This window comes from Mobula hypostoma, chromosome 17 (genome assembly GCF_963921235.1).
Source record: "Mobula hypostoma chromosome 17, sMobHyp1.1, whole genome shotgun sequence".
NCBI classification, from domain to species: Eukaryota; Metazoa; Chordata; class Chondrichthyes; order Myliobatiformes; family Myliobatidae; genus Mobula; species Mobula hypostoma.
Window position 1 is genome coordinate 60,176,457 of NC_086113.1, and position 19,632 is coordinate 60,196,088.

General features: G+C 40.9%; 1 protein-coding gene across 4 annotated transcripts in view; it reads left to right on the forward strand.

Moving 5' to 3' along the window:
* LOC134358060 (phosphatase and actin regulator 1-like) overlaps positions 1-19,632 on the forward strand; it is a 416,919-nt gene that overhangs the window by 378,898 nt on the left and 18,389 nt on the right. For all 4 annotated transcript variants that reach the window (XM_063069967.1, XM_063069968.1, XM_063069969.1 and 1 more), the window contains 3 exons: positions 2,386-2,542; positions 8,032-8,087; positions 13,172-13,233. In XM_063069967.1, coding sequence (XP_062926037.1) covers positions 2,386-2,542; positions 8,032-8,087; positions 13,172-13,233 — 275 coding nt within the window. The remainder of the gene's footprint in view (positions 1-2,385; positions 2,543-8,031; positions 8,088-13,171; positions 13,234-19,632) is intronic.

Sequence of the window (19,632 nt, forward strand, 5' to 3'; positions counted from 1 at the left end):
GGATTCGAGTACAGGAGCAGGGAGGTACTACTGCAGTTGTACAAGGTGTTGGTGAGACCACACCTGGAGTATTGTGTGCAGTTTTGGTCCCCTAATCTGAGGAAAGACATCCTTGCCATAGAGGGAGTACAAAGAAGGTTCACCAGATTGATTCCTGGGATGGCAGGACTTTCATATGATGAAAGACTGGATCAATTAGGCTTATACTCGTTGGAATTCAGAAGATTGAGGGGGGGATCTTATTGAAATATATAAAATCCTAAAGGGATTGGACAGGCTAGATGCAGGAAGATTGTTCCCAATGTTGGGGAAGTCCAGAACGAGGGGTCACAGTTTGAGAATAAAGGGGAAGCCTTTTAGGACCGAGATTAGGAAAAACTTCTTCACACAGAGAGTGGTGAATCTGTGGAATTCTCTGCCACAGGAAACAGTTGAGGCCAGTTCATTGGCTATATTTAAGAGGGAGTTAGTAATGGCTCTTGTGGCTAAAGGGATCAGGGGGTATTGGGAGAAGGCTGGTACAGGGTTCTGAGTTGGCTGATCAGCCATGATCATACTGAATGGCGGTGCAGGCTCGAAGGGCCGAATGGCCTGCTCCTGCACCTATTTTCTATGTTTCTATGTAAGACTGTTTGCAGTGTGGAGGATCAGAGGGATCTTGGGGTCCGAGTCCATAGGATGCTCAAAGCAGCATCGCAGGTTGACTCCGTGGTTAAGAAGGCATAGGTGTATTGGCCTTCATTAGTTGCGGAATTGAATTTAGGAGCCGAGAGGTAATGTTGCAGCTATATAGGACCCTGGTCAGACCCCACTTGGAGTACTGTGCTCAGTTCTGCTCGCCTCACTACAGGAAGGATGTGGAAACCATAGAAAGGGTGCAGAGGAAATTTACAAGGATGTTGCCTGGATTGGGGAGCATGCCTTATGAGAATAGATTGAGTGAACTCAGCCTTTTCTCCTTGGAGTGACGAGGATGAGAGGTGACCTGATAGAGGTGTATGAAATGATGAGAGGCATTGATCGTGTGGATAGTCAGAGGCTTTTTCCCAGGGCTGAAATAGTTGCCACAAGAGGACACAGGTTTAAGGTGCTGGAGAGTAGGTACAGAGGAGATGTCAGGGGTAAGTTTTTTACTCAGAGAGTGGTGAATGCGTGGAATGGGCTGCCAGCAATGGTGGTGGAGGTGGATACGATAAGGTCTTTTTAGAGATTTTTAGATAGGTACATGGAGCTTAGAAAAATAGAGGGCTATGGGGAAGTCTAGTAATTTCTATGGTAGGGACATGTTCGGCACAACTTTGTGGGTGGAAGGGCCTGTATTGTGCTGTAGGTTTTCTAATTTTCTATGTAAGAGTGTCAAAGGTTATGGGCAGAAGGCTGGAGATTGGAGTTGAGAGGGATCATAAACCACCCACGATAGAATGACAGAGAAGTCTTGTCGAGCCAAATGGCTTGATTCTGCTCCTATGTGTTATAATCTTATGGTCTTGTACAGCAGAAGGGGAGAATTATTGAACATATAAGTTGTTGTTTTCAAAAATGTTAGTTTAATAGGTTAATTTTCAGTGGATTTGGAACTGTAATAGAATCTGAATCCAAGGTGCAAAGCACCTGTTACCCAGCCATCATAAGGTCCAGGGATAGCAGAACAAGTGACATGTGGATGCTCCATTCCTGGGACACAGGTCAGCTACTTAAATAATGCAGAGGGGCTGGTAGCCTCTGGTTTCATCTTCATAGCAAGCATTATAAGGACAGTTGGGTTTTCCTGGCTTCGGGAATGATGCCACAAGGACATCTTCAGGACTGCTTGGCCGGGCTGTCTCTTACAACACTTACAAATTCCCTCATCCCCTGAATAATCCCACCCCCAGACTGGGCATCTTAATTGGCTTTGTTCTTCCCCCTCATTGGTTGGTTACCAAGTCTGCCAATCATACTGATTTCTGGGCAGAGAATCTGCCCGGGCCAAAATACAGACTCTACAGAATTAAAAACATAAGAAACATTAAAAAATAGGAGCAGGAATCAGCCATCTGGCCTACCATTCAATAAGGTCATGTTGATCTGGCTTTGGTCTCAGCTCCACCTATCTGCCATTTCCTTATAACCTTTAATTCCCCGGTTATGCAAAAATCTACTTAAATGTGCCCTAGTCAAAATTAACAGTTTTTAACCTTGCTCTGCCAGCTAAAGATGGGTGTGTGTGCAAATAAAATGAATGCCAGGGCTTTTCCTCACTGGTCTTACTTGTTCCTATCTGTATATTGTTAAAATTCCATCATTCCTGAAAATCCCATTAATATTCAGACTAACGTATTCTTACTGTTTACACTACCTCTGTGAATCTTAATGCTCTCCCTCACTTCTTCATTTTCTTTCTAGGTTCATTAGCATTAAAAGTTTGCAGGAAAGACTCCCTGGCCATTAAACTCAGCAACAGACCATCGAAGCGTGAACTGGAGGAGAAGAATATCATTCCAATGCAGACTGACGAAGAGAGGCTTGAAATGAGGCAACAAATAGGCACAAAGCTGACAAGGTTGGTAACGAAATCAGTCGGATGCGTATGTGGTCCCATTGCTGTGGTTGCAAACCTGTCTGTTGGAATAAATTACTCAAATGTCTTCCAGTTAAGCATTGACACACAACTGGATAGTTATTCAAGTGGGTCAAAATACCCAGATTTACCATTTTTAAGCCTGCTCTCCCAGCCAGTGTGTACAAAGAACAAACATGACAAAATCTGCAAATGTGGGAAATCCAAAGTGTACAAAGGACTTAACCGAGCTGACTTTACTTGTTGTTTACTGAGATACAGTGCAGAGTAGGCCCTTTGAGCCACGCCACCCAGCTACCTCCCATTTAACCCTAGGCCAATTAACCCTAGTGGAACTGGTTTGTTTTTGGAAACTCATGTGGTCACAGGGAAAATTCCCTACAGGCAGCAGCAGACATTGAACCTGGATCGATTGTACTGGAAAGCATTGTGCTATCCACTATATTGCCGTGCCGCCCATGTTTCTATCTTTCACAACAGAGGAATCTGGTGCCTATCAGGGCTCCAGCAAAGCATTCCCGTCATTCTCATCACAAACAAGAGGAAATCTGCAAATGCTGGCTATCCGAACAGCACACACAAAATGCTAGAGGAACTCAGCAGGCCAGGCAGCATCTAAGAAGGGTTTGAGTCCGAAACATCGACTGTGCTTTTTCCCCATTGATGCTGCCTGACCTGCTGAGTTCCTCCAGCATTTTGTGTGCGTTGCTCATCATTCTCATCGCCCCTCCTTACTTCCCTATAGAACTGTAACTTATTTTCTGTCACATATATAGAGGTGATGATCATTAAAGCTAAGTGGGTGAAGAGACAACTATTGCTTGCCCATGGGTATTGTTTATCCCACAGTCTAGCTCATCATAGCTCTTTTATCTTATAGTGTGCCAGCACTACACTTCCCCTGTAACTGTAACACTGCATTCTGCATTCTGGTCTTGCTTTTCCCTTGTATTACCTCAGTGTACTGATGTAGTGAGATGATCTGTATGGATGGCTTGCAAAATTAAGTTTTGCACTGTACCTCAGTATATGTGACAATAATAGATCAATTACCTGTAATCCTTCACATGGCTTCCAGATATTCTAAAGGGGGTATTGTATTAGATGCCAAGTGGCCATACGTCTCTTCCCAGAAGTCCCTGGACATTCTGACTATCTATAGATAAAACTAACATTCAGCATCATTTATTTGACTCTGACTGTATAATCGGAACCATTGAAATTTCTAGACCACTGAAGACACTCAGTAAACACCTACTTATCTGCCTTCCTGGAAAGATAAACCAAAGGTTTCAAGTTGATTATGCTTAGAATAGTAAGTTTGCATTTGAAGGAGTAGATTCTTGATGTACAAATAACAGAGGGTGACTTTCCCGTTAACACTTATGTGGAAATCACAGCAGTTCCTGATGACCATGCATAGCAAATGCAGAAATCTGAAAGCTGCTGTCCAAAACACCCTCTTTTTCTTTTCAGAAGCATCCCATCAAACAACATTTTGTTGCTGAGTTTCCCATCAGAGCACAGTGAATGGCATGAATTTTGATACGCTCTGATTGGCTCATAGATACCAATTAATCTCATCAGAAAATGTTGGGTCTGATCTGTTGCTACTTAAGTGCCTATTTAACAGCAAAGAAGACCATAATTACTGACAAAGTGTTTGAAGTGAACTTTTATAAGTGTTGAGTTAAATCCTTTCAAATTGTACTTTTGATGTTGATTAAAGAAATACAACAAAATTCCTTCATGTCTTCATCTCTCCACACTAAAACAGTATTTCTTAGCTTGTCTTTACTTAGCTTTCCATGCCTAATTTGGGAGTAAAATTGATATAACCGATACTGAGAGCTCTGTTTTACCCATGTGCTGCTAATTTTAATGGACTGTCAGTTATTGGGTACGAGATACAGAGACCATGGACCACAAGGTAGAGCAGCAGAATTAGGCCATTCATCCCACCATGTCTGCTCTACCATTCAATCGTGGCTGCTTTTTTTCCAACCCCCTCCCCCCATACTTTTGTGGCTAAAAAAAAATTCCTCCTCTTCTCAATTTTACAGGGTTGTCCCTTTATTCTGAGGCTGTGCCCACAGATCCTGGGCTCTCTTAGTAATGAAAACACACTTTACACATACACTGTATGCAGGCCTTTAAGTATTCAGTAGGTTTCAATGTGATCCCTCTCATCCCTCTGAATTTTATCAAATACAGGCCCAGGGACATCAACTGCTCCTCATACATCAAGCATTTTATTCTTGGGATCATTTTTGAGAACCTCCTTTTGAACCTCTCCAGGGCCAGCACATCCTTCCTTAGATATGGAGCCCAAAATTCCCCATAATAGTCCAAATGCAGTCTGAACACCACCTCATAAAGCCTCAGCAGTATATCCTTAATTTTATTTTCTTGTCCTCTCAAAACAAATGCTGACATTGCATTGCCTTCCTTACTGCCAGATCTACCTGCAAGTTAACCTTAAAGGGTTCCTGCACTTGGACTCACAAATCCCTTTGTACTTCCAATTTCTGAATTCTCTTCCTGTTTAGAAAATAATCTACAACTTTATTCCTTCTACCAAAGTGTATGACGTTACACTTCCCCTCGCTTTATTTCAATTGTGACCTCACTATGTACTCTCCCAACCTGTTCGAGTCCTTCTGCAGATTCCCTGCTTCCAGAACAGAACCTGTCCCTCCACCTATCATTGCATGTCTGCAAACTTTCCCACAATGCAACCAGTTCCTTTATCCAGATCATTGCACTGGAGAACTGTGCCCCTTGGCACTGTAATTTACAGGATATTGAAGGGATAGTGTCAATAGTTCAGTGCAGTGGGGGTAGGTTAGGTTGAGGATCTCTGTTCACACCCTGTACTCTCTGGTATAGTTAAGTGAATGAGTCAACAGCATCTTCAGTCTCAGCCTCTGAGCATGTGCAAATGCACATGGTAGTTCAGCAACTGAGATCTGAGTGACCTTAGTTCTGGAGTATAATTACAACAGGTTGAACATTTTCCCCTTAGTTCTGAAGATTAGCCCCAGGCTCAAAGGAAGCTTGCTGGAGGTGAGTGGAAGTTTCCACTGAACAAATGTTCGGAGAAGTGTAGGGACAATGATACAGCCTTGCTCGGTTCATTGGGATGGAATCTACATCTACCAAAGTGTATAACCTCATTCTTCCCTACTTTGTCTTCCATCTGCCACCTTTTTCATCACTCTCCCAACCTGTCCAAGTCCTCCTACTGTCTCCCTGTGTTGTTACACTACCTGTCCCTCCACCTATCATTGTATTGTCTGCTAATGATGGAGATGAAATTCCGTGTGCAACTGAATTTGAAGACAGTGTTTCTCAATATCTCTAATTCCCAGGGTCAAAGGCTTTGGTAGAGTTGAAGAATACCGTATTTAGTGGCAGGTGTTGCATTCCTCTAGAGAGTTCTTGCATAGTGAAGATCACGTTCGTTGTATATTTGGATGGATGGAATCCACACTTGATTCAGCCATGTGGATGATGAGATCTTGTATTTCTGACTGAAACACCTCACGTCAAGTTTCAAGCTTGCAGTGAAAGTTTCAAAGGTCCAATTTAATGTCAGAGAAGTGTATACAATATACATCCTGAAATGCTTTTTCTTCTCCTACCAACTCCTGGTACCTCTGGCCCTGACTGGTGAAAGCAGTGAAGGAGAATCCGGGATGGTGTTGATGAACTCCAGTCCATGAATCAGGAGTATACAGAAGCCCTGTGTGAGCAGCAGAAGGGTCGCAGCAGCTCACAAACCACCCACCTGACTTCCTGCCCTATTTGTGGAAAACTCTGTGGGACTCACATTGGCCCAATCACCACCTGAAAACCGGAATGAAAACGAGTCATCCTCAACCCCAAGGGACTACCTGAGAAAATGATGAGAATTGTTGAGAGCAAAATCTATTCTGATATTTAACTAATTAATGGACATTTTTGTTGATCGTAATCGTCTAGATAAAATAGATTTTTCATTGCTTGAAATATACGTTTTTCATTTACTTATAATAGCATTTTTAAGTGTTCATTATTTTTTTCCAAAAAGTTCTACTGATTGCTTCTTTGTTCCCTAATCCCAATCCCTCACCGTTTTCTTCCCAACCTGTGTTTTCAGCCTTTTGTCTGCTTCTCTCTAATCCTAACCCTGCTCTGCACTCTCGTTTTCCCTCTTCTACTGCCTCTTCCAGCTTTGGCAGGATCTGAGGTGCAAAAGCATAAAGTACTGGTATCTGTGGAGAGAGAAACAATTAGCACTTCAGCTTCATCTCAGAAGAACTGTCTTACCATTGTTTCTTCATCTTCTGACCAGTTCGTCATTTCCAAGCTATTCCATTTTAATTCCACTTTTCAGCATCTGCAGTAGTTTTTGCAGGATCTGAAGTAATTAATTGAACGTCCAGTTAGAGAGTAGCTCAGAAACTTGAAAATTGTTTATAACCGCTACAGTTTGGTAGACTGTTTTGAGTATTCTCTGAACAAGGTTCAGCAAGGGTTTACCAGGATGCTGCCAGGATTAGAGTGTATGTGATATATGCAAAGGTTGAGTAAATTTGAATTGTTTTGTCTGGAGCTATGGAGGCCGACTAAAGAAGTTTATAAAATTATGAGAGGCCTAGATAGAGTAGAAACCAGAACTAGGGGACATAGCCTCAAGATTTGGAGGAGTAGATTTAGTATGGAGATGAGGAGGAACCATTTTTCCCAGAGAATGGTGAATCTGTGGAATTCTCTGCCCAATGAAGCTGTGGAGGCTACCTCAGTAAAAATATTTAAGACAGGGTTGGATAGATTTTTGCAAAGTAGGGGAATTAAGGGTTATGGGGAAAAGGCAGGTAGGTAGAGATGAGTCCATGGCCAGATCAGGCATGATCTTATTGAATGACGGAGTAGGCTGGACTGGCCAGATGGCTGACTCCTGCTCCTATTTCTTAAGTTCTTATATCTTTTCTCCCCTGGTTCAAATATCGAATACCTAATACTTGACATGATGCATTGGAGGTGAGAGAGGAAAAGTTCAAAGGAGATGTGTGATCAAGTATCTTACACAGAGTGGTAGGTGCCTGGAAAGCACTGCTTGCAGTGGTGGTGTAGACAGATACGACGACGGCATTTAAGCTTCATTAGTTCGGCACAATGTCATCTGTTCCTGCACTGCACTGTTCTACATTTTAAATTCTATATTCCAACACTAACCATTGTTATTTCACACATTTCAAATTTGGTTTGGATGTAAAGGCTTGAATAGTATCTTATTTCAGTGAGTGAATCTGATTTTAACGAAAACAGTATGAAATGAGTGCCTACTTTCTTTGGGCTGGGCAGGAGTGGTTTGAGTAGACACTTGCTTCCGCACTAGTTTCAGTGGGGAATAATGACAGTGTTCTAACATGTTGCCCTGCAGTGAAGTGACGGGGGCAGACACTGATCCTGATCTTCTTTCACAGGCGATTAAGCCAGAGGCCAACAGCAGAGGAACTGGAACAAAGGAACATCCTGAAACGTAAGTGCTGCCGCAGTTCTATTGTACTGTAAGTTTCGTCAGCGCACCACAGCAGATATGTAGTTAGGCTTTGCTCCTCACTTCATTTTTCACTGGTCAATTGTAGCTTGAAGGTGTTTTAAAGTTCTTTTTCTTTGCTGGACCTACTTGTACCTTATGTCCTGATGTCCACCATCTTTATTCCATAATGCAAAAGTGTGAATGAAGAACCTGTGCGGGAATGAACACTGCAAAATCACAACCGGAACTGGTATTCCATACAGTATTGTCAAATCTCTGAGGAGCTGAAAGAGCTCAGTCTTGTGAGTAACTTTGGCCTCGTGTCTAAGGAAGGATGAGATAGACCCAGAGAGAGTCCAGAGGAGGTACACATGAATGATCCTAGGAATTAATTGAATCAGATATGAGGAGTGTTTGATGTCTCTGGGTTTGTACTCAGTGGAGTCCAGAAGGTTGAAGGGAGATCACTTTGAAACCTACTGAATACTGAAAGAGCTCGATAGGCTGGAGAGGATGTAGGAGACTCTAGGGCCTGAGGGCATGGCCTCAGAATAAAGAGAAATCCATTTAAAACTGAGATAAGAATTTCTTCAGCCAGAGGGTAGAGAATTTCTTCAGCCAGAGGGTAAATCAGGTGCTCGAGGAATATAAAGAATGTAAAAAGAATCTTCAGAAAGAAATTAGGAAAGCTAAAAGATGATATGAGGTTGCTTTGGCAAGCAAGGTGAAAATAAATCCAAAGGATTATATTAATATATAATATAGTTATATTAATAGCAAAAGGATTGGGAGGGATAAAATTGGTCCCTTAGAGAATCAGGGTAGACGGCTACCTGCAGAACCAATACAGATGGGGGAGATTTTCTTCTGTATTCAGTAAGGAGAAGGATATTGAATTGTGTAAAGTAAAGGAAACAAGAAGGGTAGTTATGGAAAATATGATGATTAAAGAAGAGGAAGTACTGGCGTTTTAAGGAATATAAAAGTGGATAAGTCTCCGGGTCCTGACAGGATATTCCCTAGGACCTTGAGGGAAGTTAGTGTGGAGATAGCAGGGGCTCTGGCAGAAATATTTCAAATGTCATTAGAAACGGGGATGGTGCCAGAGGATTGCTGTATTGCTCATGTGGTTCTATTGTTTAAAAAGGGTTCTAAGAATAAACCTAGCAATTATCAGCCTGTGAGTTTGACGTCAGTGGTGAGTGGGTTGTTGTAAAGTATTCTTAGAGATGGTATATATAATTATCTGGATAGACAAGGTCTGATTATGAACAGTCAACATGGATTTATGCATGAAAGATCATGTTTGATAAATCTTATTGAATTTTTTGAAGAGGTAACTAGGAAAGTTGATGAGGGTAAAGCAGTAGATATTGTCTATATGTACTTCAGTAAGGCCTTTGACAAGGCTGCACACAGAAGGTTATTTAGGAAGGTTCAATCATTAGGTATTAATATTGAAGTAGTAAAATGGATTCAGCAGTGGCTGGATGGGAGACGCCAGAGAGTAGTGGTGGATAACTGTTTGTCAGATTGGAGGCCGGTGTCCAGTGGTGTGCCTCAGGGATCTGTACTTGGTCCAATGTTGTTTGTCATATATATTAATGATCTGGATGATGGGGTGGTAAATTGGATTAGTAAGTATACAGATGATACTAAGATAGGTGGAGTTGTGGATAATGAAGTAAGTTTTCAAAGCTTGCAGAGAGATTTAGGCCAGTTAGAAGAGTGGGCTGAAAGATGGCAAATGGAATTTAATGCTGATAAATGTGAGGTGCTACATTTTGGTAGGACTAATTAAAATAGGACATACATGGTAAATGGTAGGGCATCGGAGAACGCAGTAGAACAGAGGGATCTAAGAATAATGGTGCAGAGTTCCCTGAAGGTGGAATCTCATGTGGATAGGATGATGAAGAAACCTTTTGGTATGCTGGCCTTTATAAATCAGAGCATTGAGTATAGGAGTTGGGATGTAATGTTGAAATTGTGCAAGGCTTTGGGAAGGCCAAATTTAGAGTATTGTGTACATTTCTGGTCACCGAATTGTAGGAAAGATGTCAACAAAATTGAGAGAGTATAGAGAAGATTTACTAGAATGTTACCTGGGTTTCATCTCCTAAGTTACAGAGAAAGGTTGAACATGTTGGATCTTTATTCTTTGGAGCGTAGAAGGTTGAGGGGGGACTTGATAGAGGTATTTAAAATTATGAGGGGGATTGAAAGAGTTGATGTGGATAGGCTTTTTCCATTGAGAGTAGGGGAGATTCAAACAAGAGGACATGAGTTGAGAGTTAAAGGGCAAAAGTGTAGGGGTAAGATGAGGGAGAACTTCTTTACTCAGAGAGTGGTAGCTGTGTGGAACGAGCTTCCAGCAGAAGTGGTTGAGGCAGGTTCGATGTTGTCATTTAAAGTTAAATTGCATAGCTATATGGACAGGAAAGGAATGGAGGGTTATGGGCTGAGTGCAGGTTGGTGGGACAAGGTGAGAGTAAGAGTTCGGTACGGACTAGAAGGGCCGAGATGGCCTGTTTCCATGCTGTAATTGTTATATGGTTATATGGTTAAAAAGAGTTTAAGAGGTGTCCCCTGACAAATGGCACCATTATTTCTTAATCTATCAACATTGTTTGTCCCCAACCTATTATGAGGATCCATTTTGTTGTCTTTATAACCTGCAAATTAAAAAATGTGTGATTTCTAACTTCTTTTTCAATTTTGATGAAAGTCTATCACTAGAAATATTAGCCTAGTTTTTTTTATCTCCATGGTTGCTGCCTGACCTGCTGAGTGTTTCAAGCATTCTATTTTTATTTCTGATTTTCAGTGTCTTCTTGATTTTGAAAAGGTGTAACTGAAGCTGTCCCACACTGAGTTACTTGCTTTGGGTAGATAACTACTCATACAGTGAAGGGGGAAAATGGGCAAAAAGGTAACATGGGCAGTACTGGTAAAAGTTTTGCATTTTACAAACCTTCTAAGAAGCATCAAGAAACTGTGAGATGAATAGTGATTGATGTGCTTGCAGCCAAGAATTCCCAAGGAACTCTAAGGTTTATGTAAGTCAGCTTGAAGACCATGATACCAGAAAAAAAAATCCTGTTTTCTTTGAAAGGGCTTCCATTCTCCGTGATTAAGCCAATGAGTAAGCAACTCATCTAAGAGGCATCTCCTATGACTAAGCAACAACCTTTCAGTTCTTCACCCATTTTGATTCCTCAGGTTCAGTTGTGAAGCTCAAGTCAGTACATTCTAATCAAAGGGGAGCAAGAAGTTTTGTGCCACCACTGGGATGAATCTGTCACTCAGTGAATCTCAATGTAGTATATGGTGGCATATACATACTTAGATAATAAATTGACTTTGACTTTTGACACATTGATTATTGAGCAAAATAATAACACGTTGAGATATAAGCCAGGCAGTCATTGAAACACTGAAGCCTTCAAACCCTCATGACATGATGCAGATGAAAATCTGAATGAGGATGACAGTCTAGATAAATAAGAAGTATGTGTGCAAGAGAAATGTAGGTGAGAGTTTTACTTGTTAGTGATGAGTCACTAGTAGAGGAAACATTTCCCAGAGGTGGACATTGAGAAGTTTTAAAGGGAAAAAAGTTTATTTTATTCACTCAAGGTAGTGATAAGCAAAGCAATTTCTAGCTGGTAGTCACTGCAGCTATGATGTGCCTGTGGTGGGTAGTGAATCTGGATGACAGCGGAGTGGTCATCAGCCTTACCACTTTTCTTTGGATGTGCTGAGCTTTTTGTGTGTTATTGGAGTTTCTCTCATTCAGGCAAATATTGAGTTCATTTCGGTTGGAAAGGGTTTGAGGGGCTTCTGACTTGTTCCAGCATTTGTCTGACTAATCCTGAGAAGTAAACAGTCAAAGTGACCCTCAGGCATATTGATCAATGGGAGTGACGAGACTGCAGATGCCAGAATCGGATGCAACACACAAGATGCTGGAGGAACTCAGCATGTCAAGCAGCATCTGTGGAGGGAAATGGACAATCGACATTCTGGGTAGAGACTCTTCACCTGGACTGAAAGATGGAGGGTTGATAACCAATATAAGATGGTAAAGGAAAAGGATGGCCAAGAGCTGGCATATAGGTAGATTCAGAGGGGTGAAAATCAGATGGAAGAGGAGAAAGTGGAGTAGTTACAGAAGCTGGAAGATGAAAGGAGGAGGTGACAAAGGGCTACAAATAATGGAATCTGATGGGAGAGGAAAGTGGAGCATGGAATCAAATAAGGGAGGTGGGGTGGGCAGATGCGAACAATGTAAGGAGGGAAACCAGTCAGAGGAGAATGAGGGTGATGTACTGGTGGAGTGAGTAGAAGAAGGGTAAGAAACAGGGTGATAAGGGGGTGGAGGTTGGGTATAGGAGGAACAGGATAGAACAAGAAGAAAGAAAAAGAGACAAAGGTGGAGCAGTTCACCAAAAGTTGGAGAAATCAGTGTTCATGCTGCTGATCTGAAGACTACCCAAGTAGAATATAAGAAGCCACTACTCTGGTTTGCATTTAGCTTCACCTTAGCAGTGGGGAAGACAGAGTATAACCATTTCAGTATGGGAATGGGAAGTGGAATTAATTTGGCTAGTGACCGGTTGCTCAAGAGAGCCATGATGGAGGAGCAGAAGTGCTCAGTAAGGTAGTCACCTTGTTTGCAGCTGGTCTCAGCAAAGCAGGGGGCTACATTGGGAGTACTGGGTGTAGTAAATAAGGCTGTTGAACATAAGTCATGGATGTTTAGGTTTCCTCTGTTTTGCAAAATTTATCTGCCACTTTTTAGCCAGTGTCTAACTTTTAGGCACTAATGAAAGGACTGCCACTATTTAAGGAGATGAACATTGTGCACTCAGCAGCCACTGTCCACGCTCTCAACTTATAATGAACAGGTCATTAATAAAGCAGCAGAGACCCAGAGGATTTGAGTATGTTGCCAGATGGTTAGTACTGCAAAAAATGAATTAGCAGTTTGATTTCTGTTTAGCCCACACATTATATCTACTGTAAATCAGGCAATGGTGTTTGGCACATGATGAAGGCAACTTACTGATTTCTCTCTATAGCAAGAAATGAACAAGAGGAAGAAGAGGAAAAGCGAGAAATTAAAAGACGGCTTACACGGAAGGTAAGTCACAGCAATTTAATTTTATATCCATTGGTACAGAAAGAATGAAACATTCACAGGCAGTGAACCTCACAACGCAATTGGTGGCTTTTTGCTCAGCAAAACTGGCTAAAGTCTTAATTTTATTTCTGTATTCATCCTTTGCTTTCAGTATTCGTCTTTAAGTTACAATTTTGAAATGCTAGACTTCTCTAATTTCAGTTCAGTTATTTAATCTAATTAAATTAGAGTTGGTTACATGTTGAGAGGGTGAGTTATGAAGGTATGGTATGAGCATGAGGTGAAATTCTAGAAACCAGCAGTCAGTGAAATATCCCTTGTCAAAAGATGGACTGGTGTTCCTCAAAGTGCAAATGCCGGCAATCTAAGATAAAACCAGAAAATGACAGAAACACTCAGCAGGTCAGGCAGCAGCTATTGGCGCTTAACAGTCATCTCCATGAAATCCTAGGGAGACGCAAGAGACAGCAGATGCTGGAATATGGACCAAAAAACAAGCTACTAAAGGAACTCGGTGGGTCAGGCAACATCTGTGAAGGGAAACAGACAATCAACATTTTGGCTCAAGACAGATGAAGCTTCTCAACCCAAAATGGTGATTGTCCATTTCTCTCCACAGTTGCTACGTGACCTGCTGAATTCCTCCAGTAGTTTGTTTTTGGCTCTGTGAAATCTTCCTTCTGCCAGATGGATTTTTTTTACAGTGGCTCATCACAAATAAGTAAAAGTCTCACCTACATGTCTCAAGCACAGATGCTTCCTCTTTATCTAACCTGCCGTCTTCACCTAGAAGAACTTAAGGTTCAGGTCAAAGACTTTTGATCAAATCGGGAGGTGTGATTTTTGTCTCTCTTCATTTCTGGCAAAGTATTCTAATCTTAAATACAACCTGTTTCCCTTTGTAAAGATGCTACCTGACCCACTGAGTGATTCCGGCATTTTCCATTTTTATTTCCATACGACAATATATGAGGCTGTGGAGGGATCTCACAATGTGACAAATGTTTAAACTGCTAAGCTCTTGGTCATTCTTGTGGAGATGTTCAGCAAACAGCACCAACATGGAATTTGACCTCCCCAATGCCATGATCAGCAAGTATACTATAATAAACTGAACATAACTAAATATTACTACTTCACCTGGAAAGAAATTTTTGAATCTCTAGGCTACAAGCAAGGAAGTGAAAGGATATCTTCTGTAGGGAATGGTGGTGGTTAGGGAAGCACATATTGAGGATGAGTGAAGAATGTACCAGCTGTTGGGAGAAGTAGTCCCTCCAGAATACTGAATGGGAAAGTAGAGAGAGACAGACTTGGTAGTAACCAAGCACTGTAGGCATCAGGATTCATGAAGGATAATTCATTCAATATGGCGAGGCTTGGAAAGGCAGTTGACAACAGAAAACACAACATTTGTTTAGTTCTAGAAAGAAGAGGAAGGCTTGAGATCTGGGAATAAAATGGATGTAATTCAGCTCCTGGGTTAAAGGAATTATAATTGAAGCAAAAAGAAGCCATATTGAAGCATTGTCTGTAAAATGGCAACTTCAGAAGAGATGTAATGGAGGTAGATAAAGCAGGGGATATCCTCAGAGGTGGCAAGGTTGAGGAAAGATAGAGTGAGAGATAAATTGTATGTAGGCAAAGGTGCGTGTCAATCAGAAGCAAAGTTGGTGAAATGTTGATTTGCGGTTACAGCAGAAAGCAGCTCTGATACAGGGGTTGTAAGTATAAAGTGAGTAAAACAGAGCTAAGTACACAGCCCTGTGGTGTGCCTGTTCTGATGGTGAGTGTGGAGATGTTCTTGCCAATCCATGCTAACTGGTGTCCACTGAGGGAATTGAGGATCCAGTTGCACAATTTGGTACCGAAGCCTAAGCCTTGGAGTTTAGTGATGAGTTTTGAAGGTATTGAATGCTGGGCTGTAGTCAATGAAGAGCATTCTGACATATGCATCTTCACTGTCCAGGTGCTCCAGATCTGAATGAAGAACCAATGAAATAGCATCTGCTGTAGGCAAATTGGAGTGAATCCAGGTCACTCCTCAAGCAGGAGTTGATATGCTTCATGACCAACCTCTCAAAGCACTTTATCACATTGGATGTGCTATTGGATAATAATTATTGAGACAGGATACTGCATCTTCTTGGACACTGGTATGATTGATGCCTGTCTGAAGCAGGTGTGTATCTCAGACTGTCAAAATGAGAGGTTGCAGATATACATGAATGCTCTGGCCATTTGATTAGCACAGGTGTTCACGGTTTGGCCAGGTACACTGTTTGGGCCAGATGCTTTCTATGGATTCAACCTCCTGAAGGATGCTCTCATAATGGTCTCAGAGACTGAGATCACAGAATCATTGGGAGCTGTAGAGGTTCATGAAAGTATCTCCATGTTATGTTTTGTAACTCCAAAACATAAAATTATCGAAAGAAAAACATGGAGCCAGGGTAAATGTGTCTAGTTTCATTTTCACTTTAGTGAAGCACAATCCATTGATATAGTGGCACAATGATGTATGCCATTCATGTACTTTTATATACAACCCATACTGAATTATTTAAATAAACAAAGAATGCTTAATTAAACAATATATTTACTATAATACAACTACTATATAGACATACACAACATAGTAAATTTTAAACTGTCCCTTTAGACTTAAAGATGTAATTGCTATGGAGAATTTTTTTACTCTTGTGAAATAACATTTTTCCTGAGAAGGGAGTTCACTCTGCTTGGCAAGTGAGACTTGTGGCTTGAAACAATCTCAGGTTTGTCAGTCATGGTTGTAGGAATTGACTCTGGAACTGCAGGAAGTGGGTCTGACAACTATTGACACCTTTCTTCTAGACATATTGGCATCCCATACAGTACTTTACTTACTTTACTTTATACTTTATTGTCACCAAACAATTGATACTAGAACGTACAATCATCACAGCGATATTTGATTCTGCGCTTCCCGCTCCCTGGAGTACAAATCAATAGTAAATATTAAAAATTTAAATATTGTTAAATTTAAGTACCTGCTTAATCAGGCCACCAGACAAAGCTTCAAGCCAACATTTTCATTTTGACCATGCCATGATGACCAACATGTACTGTAGTCCTCCAACACTTTAGCTCTCAGCTTCGATAGGACAATAACCCTCAAACCCCACAAAAGACCATCTCTGTCAAAGGAAAGTACATTCGAGCAATGGTAAAAATGGGAGGAAACTGGAATTTCTGCTGCATATTCCAGCCATCTTGAATTACCATGTAGACCTGAGAAATTATGGGGTCTTTTCTGGTTTCCCTTTGGATCATCTCCACTATAATAGGCAGACTTTCAATTTGCATTAGGAAGAATACATAGAGGAGTATTTCCCCTTTAGGTACTTCCTTTTCCAAGGATAAATGGGACAATCCATCTGCATTTCCATGATTAGTCATCCTCTCGAATTCAATCTTGTAGTTTTGTCCTCCAGAAAACAGAGCCCATCTCTGGATTTGTGCTGCTGCTGTTAGTGGAACATCCTTCTGTGAATTGAAAATAGACACCAGTGGTTGATATTCAGTAATGAGGGTAAACTTTCTCCACCACTGCTTGAATTTTCTCAGTGAACTTGTGTAAATCTTGTGTGTCAGTGGTGTGACCACAGTAAGTGATCTTCGATATGAAGGGTTCACACATATTGCATCGTGCTCTAAGCCCATAATCTTCTAATCTTTTTAACACTGCCTTGAAATTTGGAGATGTTCCTTGTTATCCTCATAAGTAACAATGATGTTATCCAGGTAATACTGAGTGCCTGGACAGCTTTCCAGCACTTGGTCCATCGCTTTCTGCCAGAGTGCAGGTGCAGATGCTACTCCAAAAATAAGCCTATTATAGTACTTATGGTGAGAAACTCTTTGCTTTTGTCTTTTATTTCCATCTGTTGGTAGACCTCAGCTAAGTCCCCTTTGCTGAAGTGTTTCCCTCCAGAAAGATTTGCCTATTCTAGGCAGAGGGTATTGATCTACTTTCAGTACTGGGTTGATAGTGACCTTAAAATCACCACAGATCCCAACAGACAAATTCTTCTTGGTTACTGGGACCAGTGCTATTGCCCATGGGCTCCAGTCAACCTTGAAAAGAATTCCTTCAGATGAATCTAGGTCATCAACTAATTTATCACATATGGTATAAAGAACCTAATGGGCTTTGTAAACCATGGGTGTGACGTTTTCACTTAACACTGTTTTCCCTTGATATGTTTGAATTTTCCAATACCTTCCTTGAACACAGCTGTGACATCATCCAATACCTTCCTTAATTTGCTTTCAGTTGACTCTATTGAGGGAATTTGGCATTCAAATTCTGGATGGATCTCCAATCAAATTATAGTTGTTTCAGCCAATCACAGCCCAACAATGCTTCCTGATTTTTACAATACACAACCAATGTGGGTTGTTGGTCATTGTATTTCACTATTACAAATGTCATTCCCACAAGAGTTAACTTTGTTCCTGTACAAATTCTTAGTTGGATGTCTGCAGGCTTCAGTTCAGTATCTTTGAAATGTCATTCAAACTCAACTTGTGGAATGACCTAAACAGCCGAGCTGGTGTCCAATTCCCTTTTAATTAATTGGCCAACTGGCTGTTCACTTCTGGTGTAAGTCATATTACTTCTCTTATTGATGGTTTTTACATTGGAAATTTCAAGGCTATTCAATCCTGTGTCACTCGCATCACTATTAGATTTTTCATCGAAAGCATGCAGATTAGTACTCTTTTTGAAACAGAAACTTTACTTTTTATCTTTTTCTATTCTCTGTGCAGTCCATTTACTTTTGTCTGCCCAACGTGCTGTTTGTATGTATCCTACTCTGTTGTATTTTCTCCAGGATTCACCTTTAAACCTGCATTAATCAAGAGTGTGTAAGTCCCTGCCACAATGGTCACACAACTTGTCAGCCAGGCAGGTTTCTGTTTAGATGTTGCAATTTTGGTCAAGCTCACTTCCATTCCTGACTGCAACTCAATTGTGTCTTTGTCTGCTGTTTCCATTGATACAGCAATTTCAAATGTTTATTTAAATGAGAGCTGTGCTTCAGCTAGGAGCCATTTTTGAACACTTTCTTGTCAGGTTCCACAAACTAAATGATCTCTCAGTGCACCTTTAAGCCCATTACTGAACTGACAATGCTCAGGCAATTTCTTCAAGTCAGCCACATAAGCTGCAATGGACACCTCTGCCTTTGGATTCCATTTATGAAACCTAAAGCATTCTGCAATCAACAATGGCTTTATTTCTACATGATCCTGCATTACTTTCATGATACCAGCAAAGCTCATTTCAGCTGGCTTGGTTGGAGCAGTCAAACTGTATGCCCTTCCACAAATTACAATTAGCAAAACTGGCACTTGTTTCTCATTGGCAACTTAATTTGCTTCAATATACTTCTCGCTACATCGGGATACATCAGCCAGTTACCAATTGTGCAATTGAATGTTTCTATTTTTCCAACACAGCCAGCCATTTCTGTTCTTTTTTTATTTATGATTATTATCACCTGGTGCTCACTGCTTATGAACCTATGAGTTCATCCATTTTCTGCCTTTTTTAAAAACTTAACCATCTTTCTCCTCCTTCTGAAGAAGAAAAAAAACATGCTGCACTTGTTCTTCAACTCAGACATCTTGCTACATTTTTTAAATTCCAACGTTTGGCTATACTTTTTTCTTAAGCTGAACATTTCAGCATGCTTCAACATCTCGGGTTCATTTTAAAACTTACTCATCGCCACTGTTATGTTTTGTAACTTCAAAATGTAAAACTAATTGAAAGAAAACACAGAGCTGGGGAAAATATGTTTAGTTCTGTTTTTTCATGAAGCACGCTCTCATGACGTGGTGGTGTAATAACGCACAACTTCCACGTGCTTTTACTTGTAACCCAAAATGAATTAATTGAACAAAATAGTAATACTTAATCAAATAATATATTTACAATATTACTCAAATATTACTGAAATATTAAATACACAAGAGTACTGTTCTTTGTTCTAATACAGATTTACTTCTGTTGGTGCCGATCACTCACTCACCAATGAGTGTTGTCTGGGTGCTATTAGGTTAAAAAGCAGGCAGTGGAAACTTGTTGGCTGCTTGTATTTTACTCAAGAGACAGGGGTTAATAAGATGTTACAATCCCTGCACCATTTTCACTACAACCCCGCCTCCCACCTTCACACACTCTCCCCCATCTGTACCATGAATTTTGCTTTTACATGATCACAGACTTCACCAGGATTGCTGACATCATCTGAAGAACACTTAAATGAATGCACATTTTAAACGTACTTGGTACTGCATGCAAGGACACAAGGAATAAACTACCCAGATGTGGATAGTATTGATAAT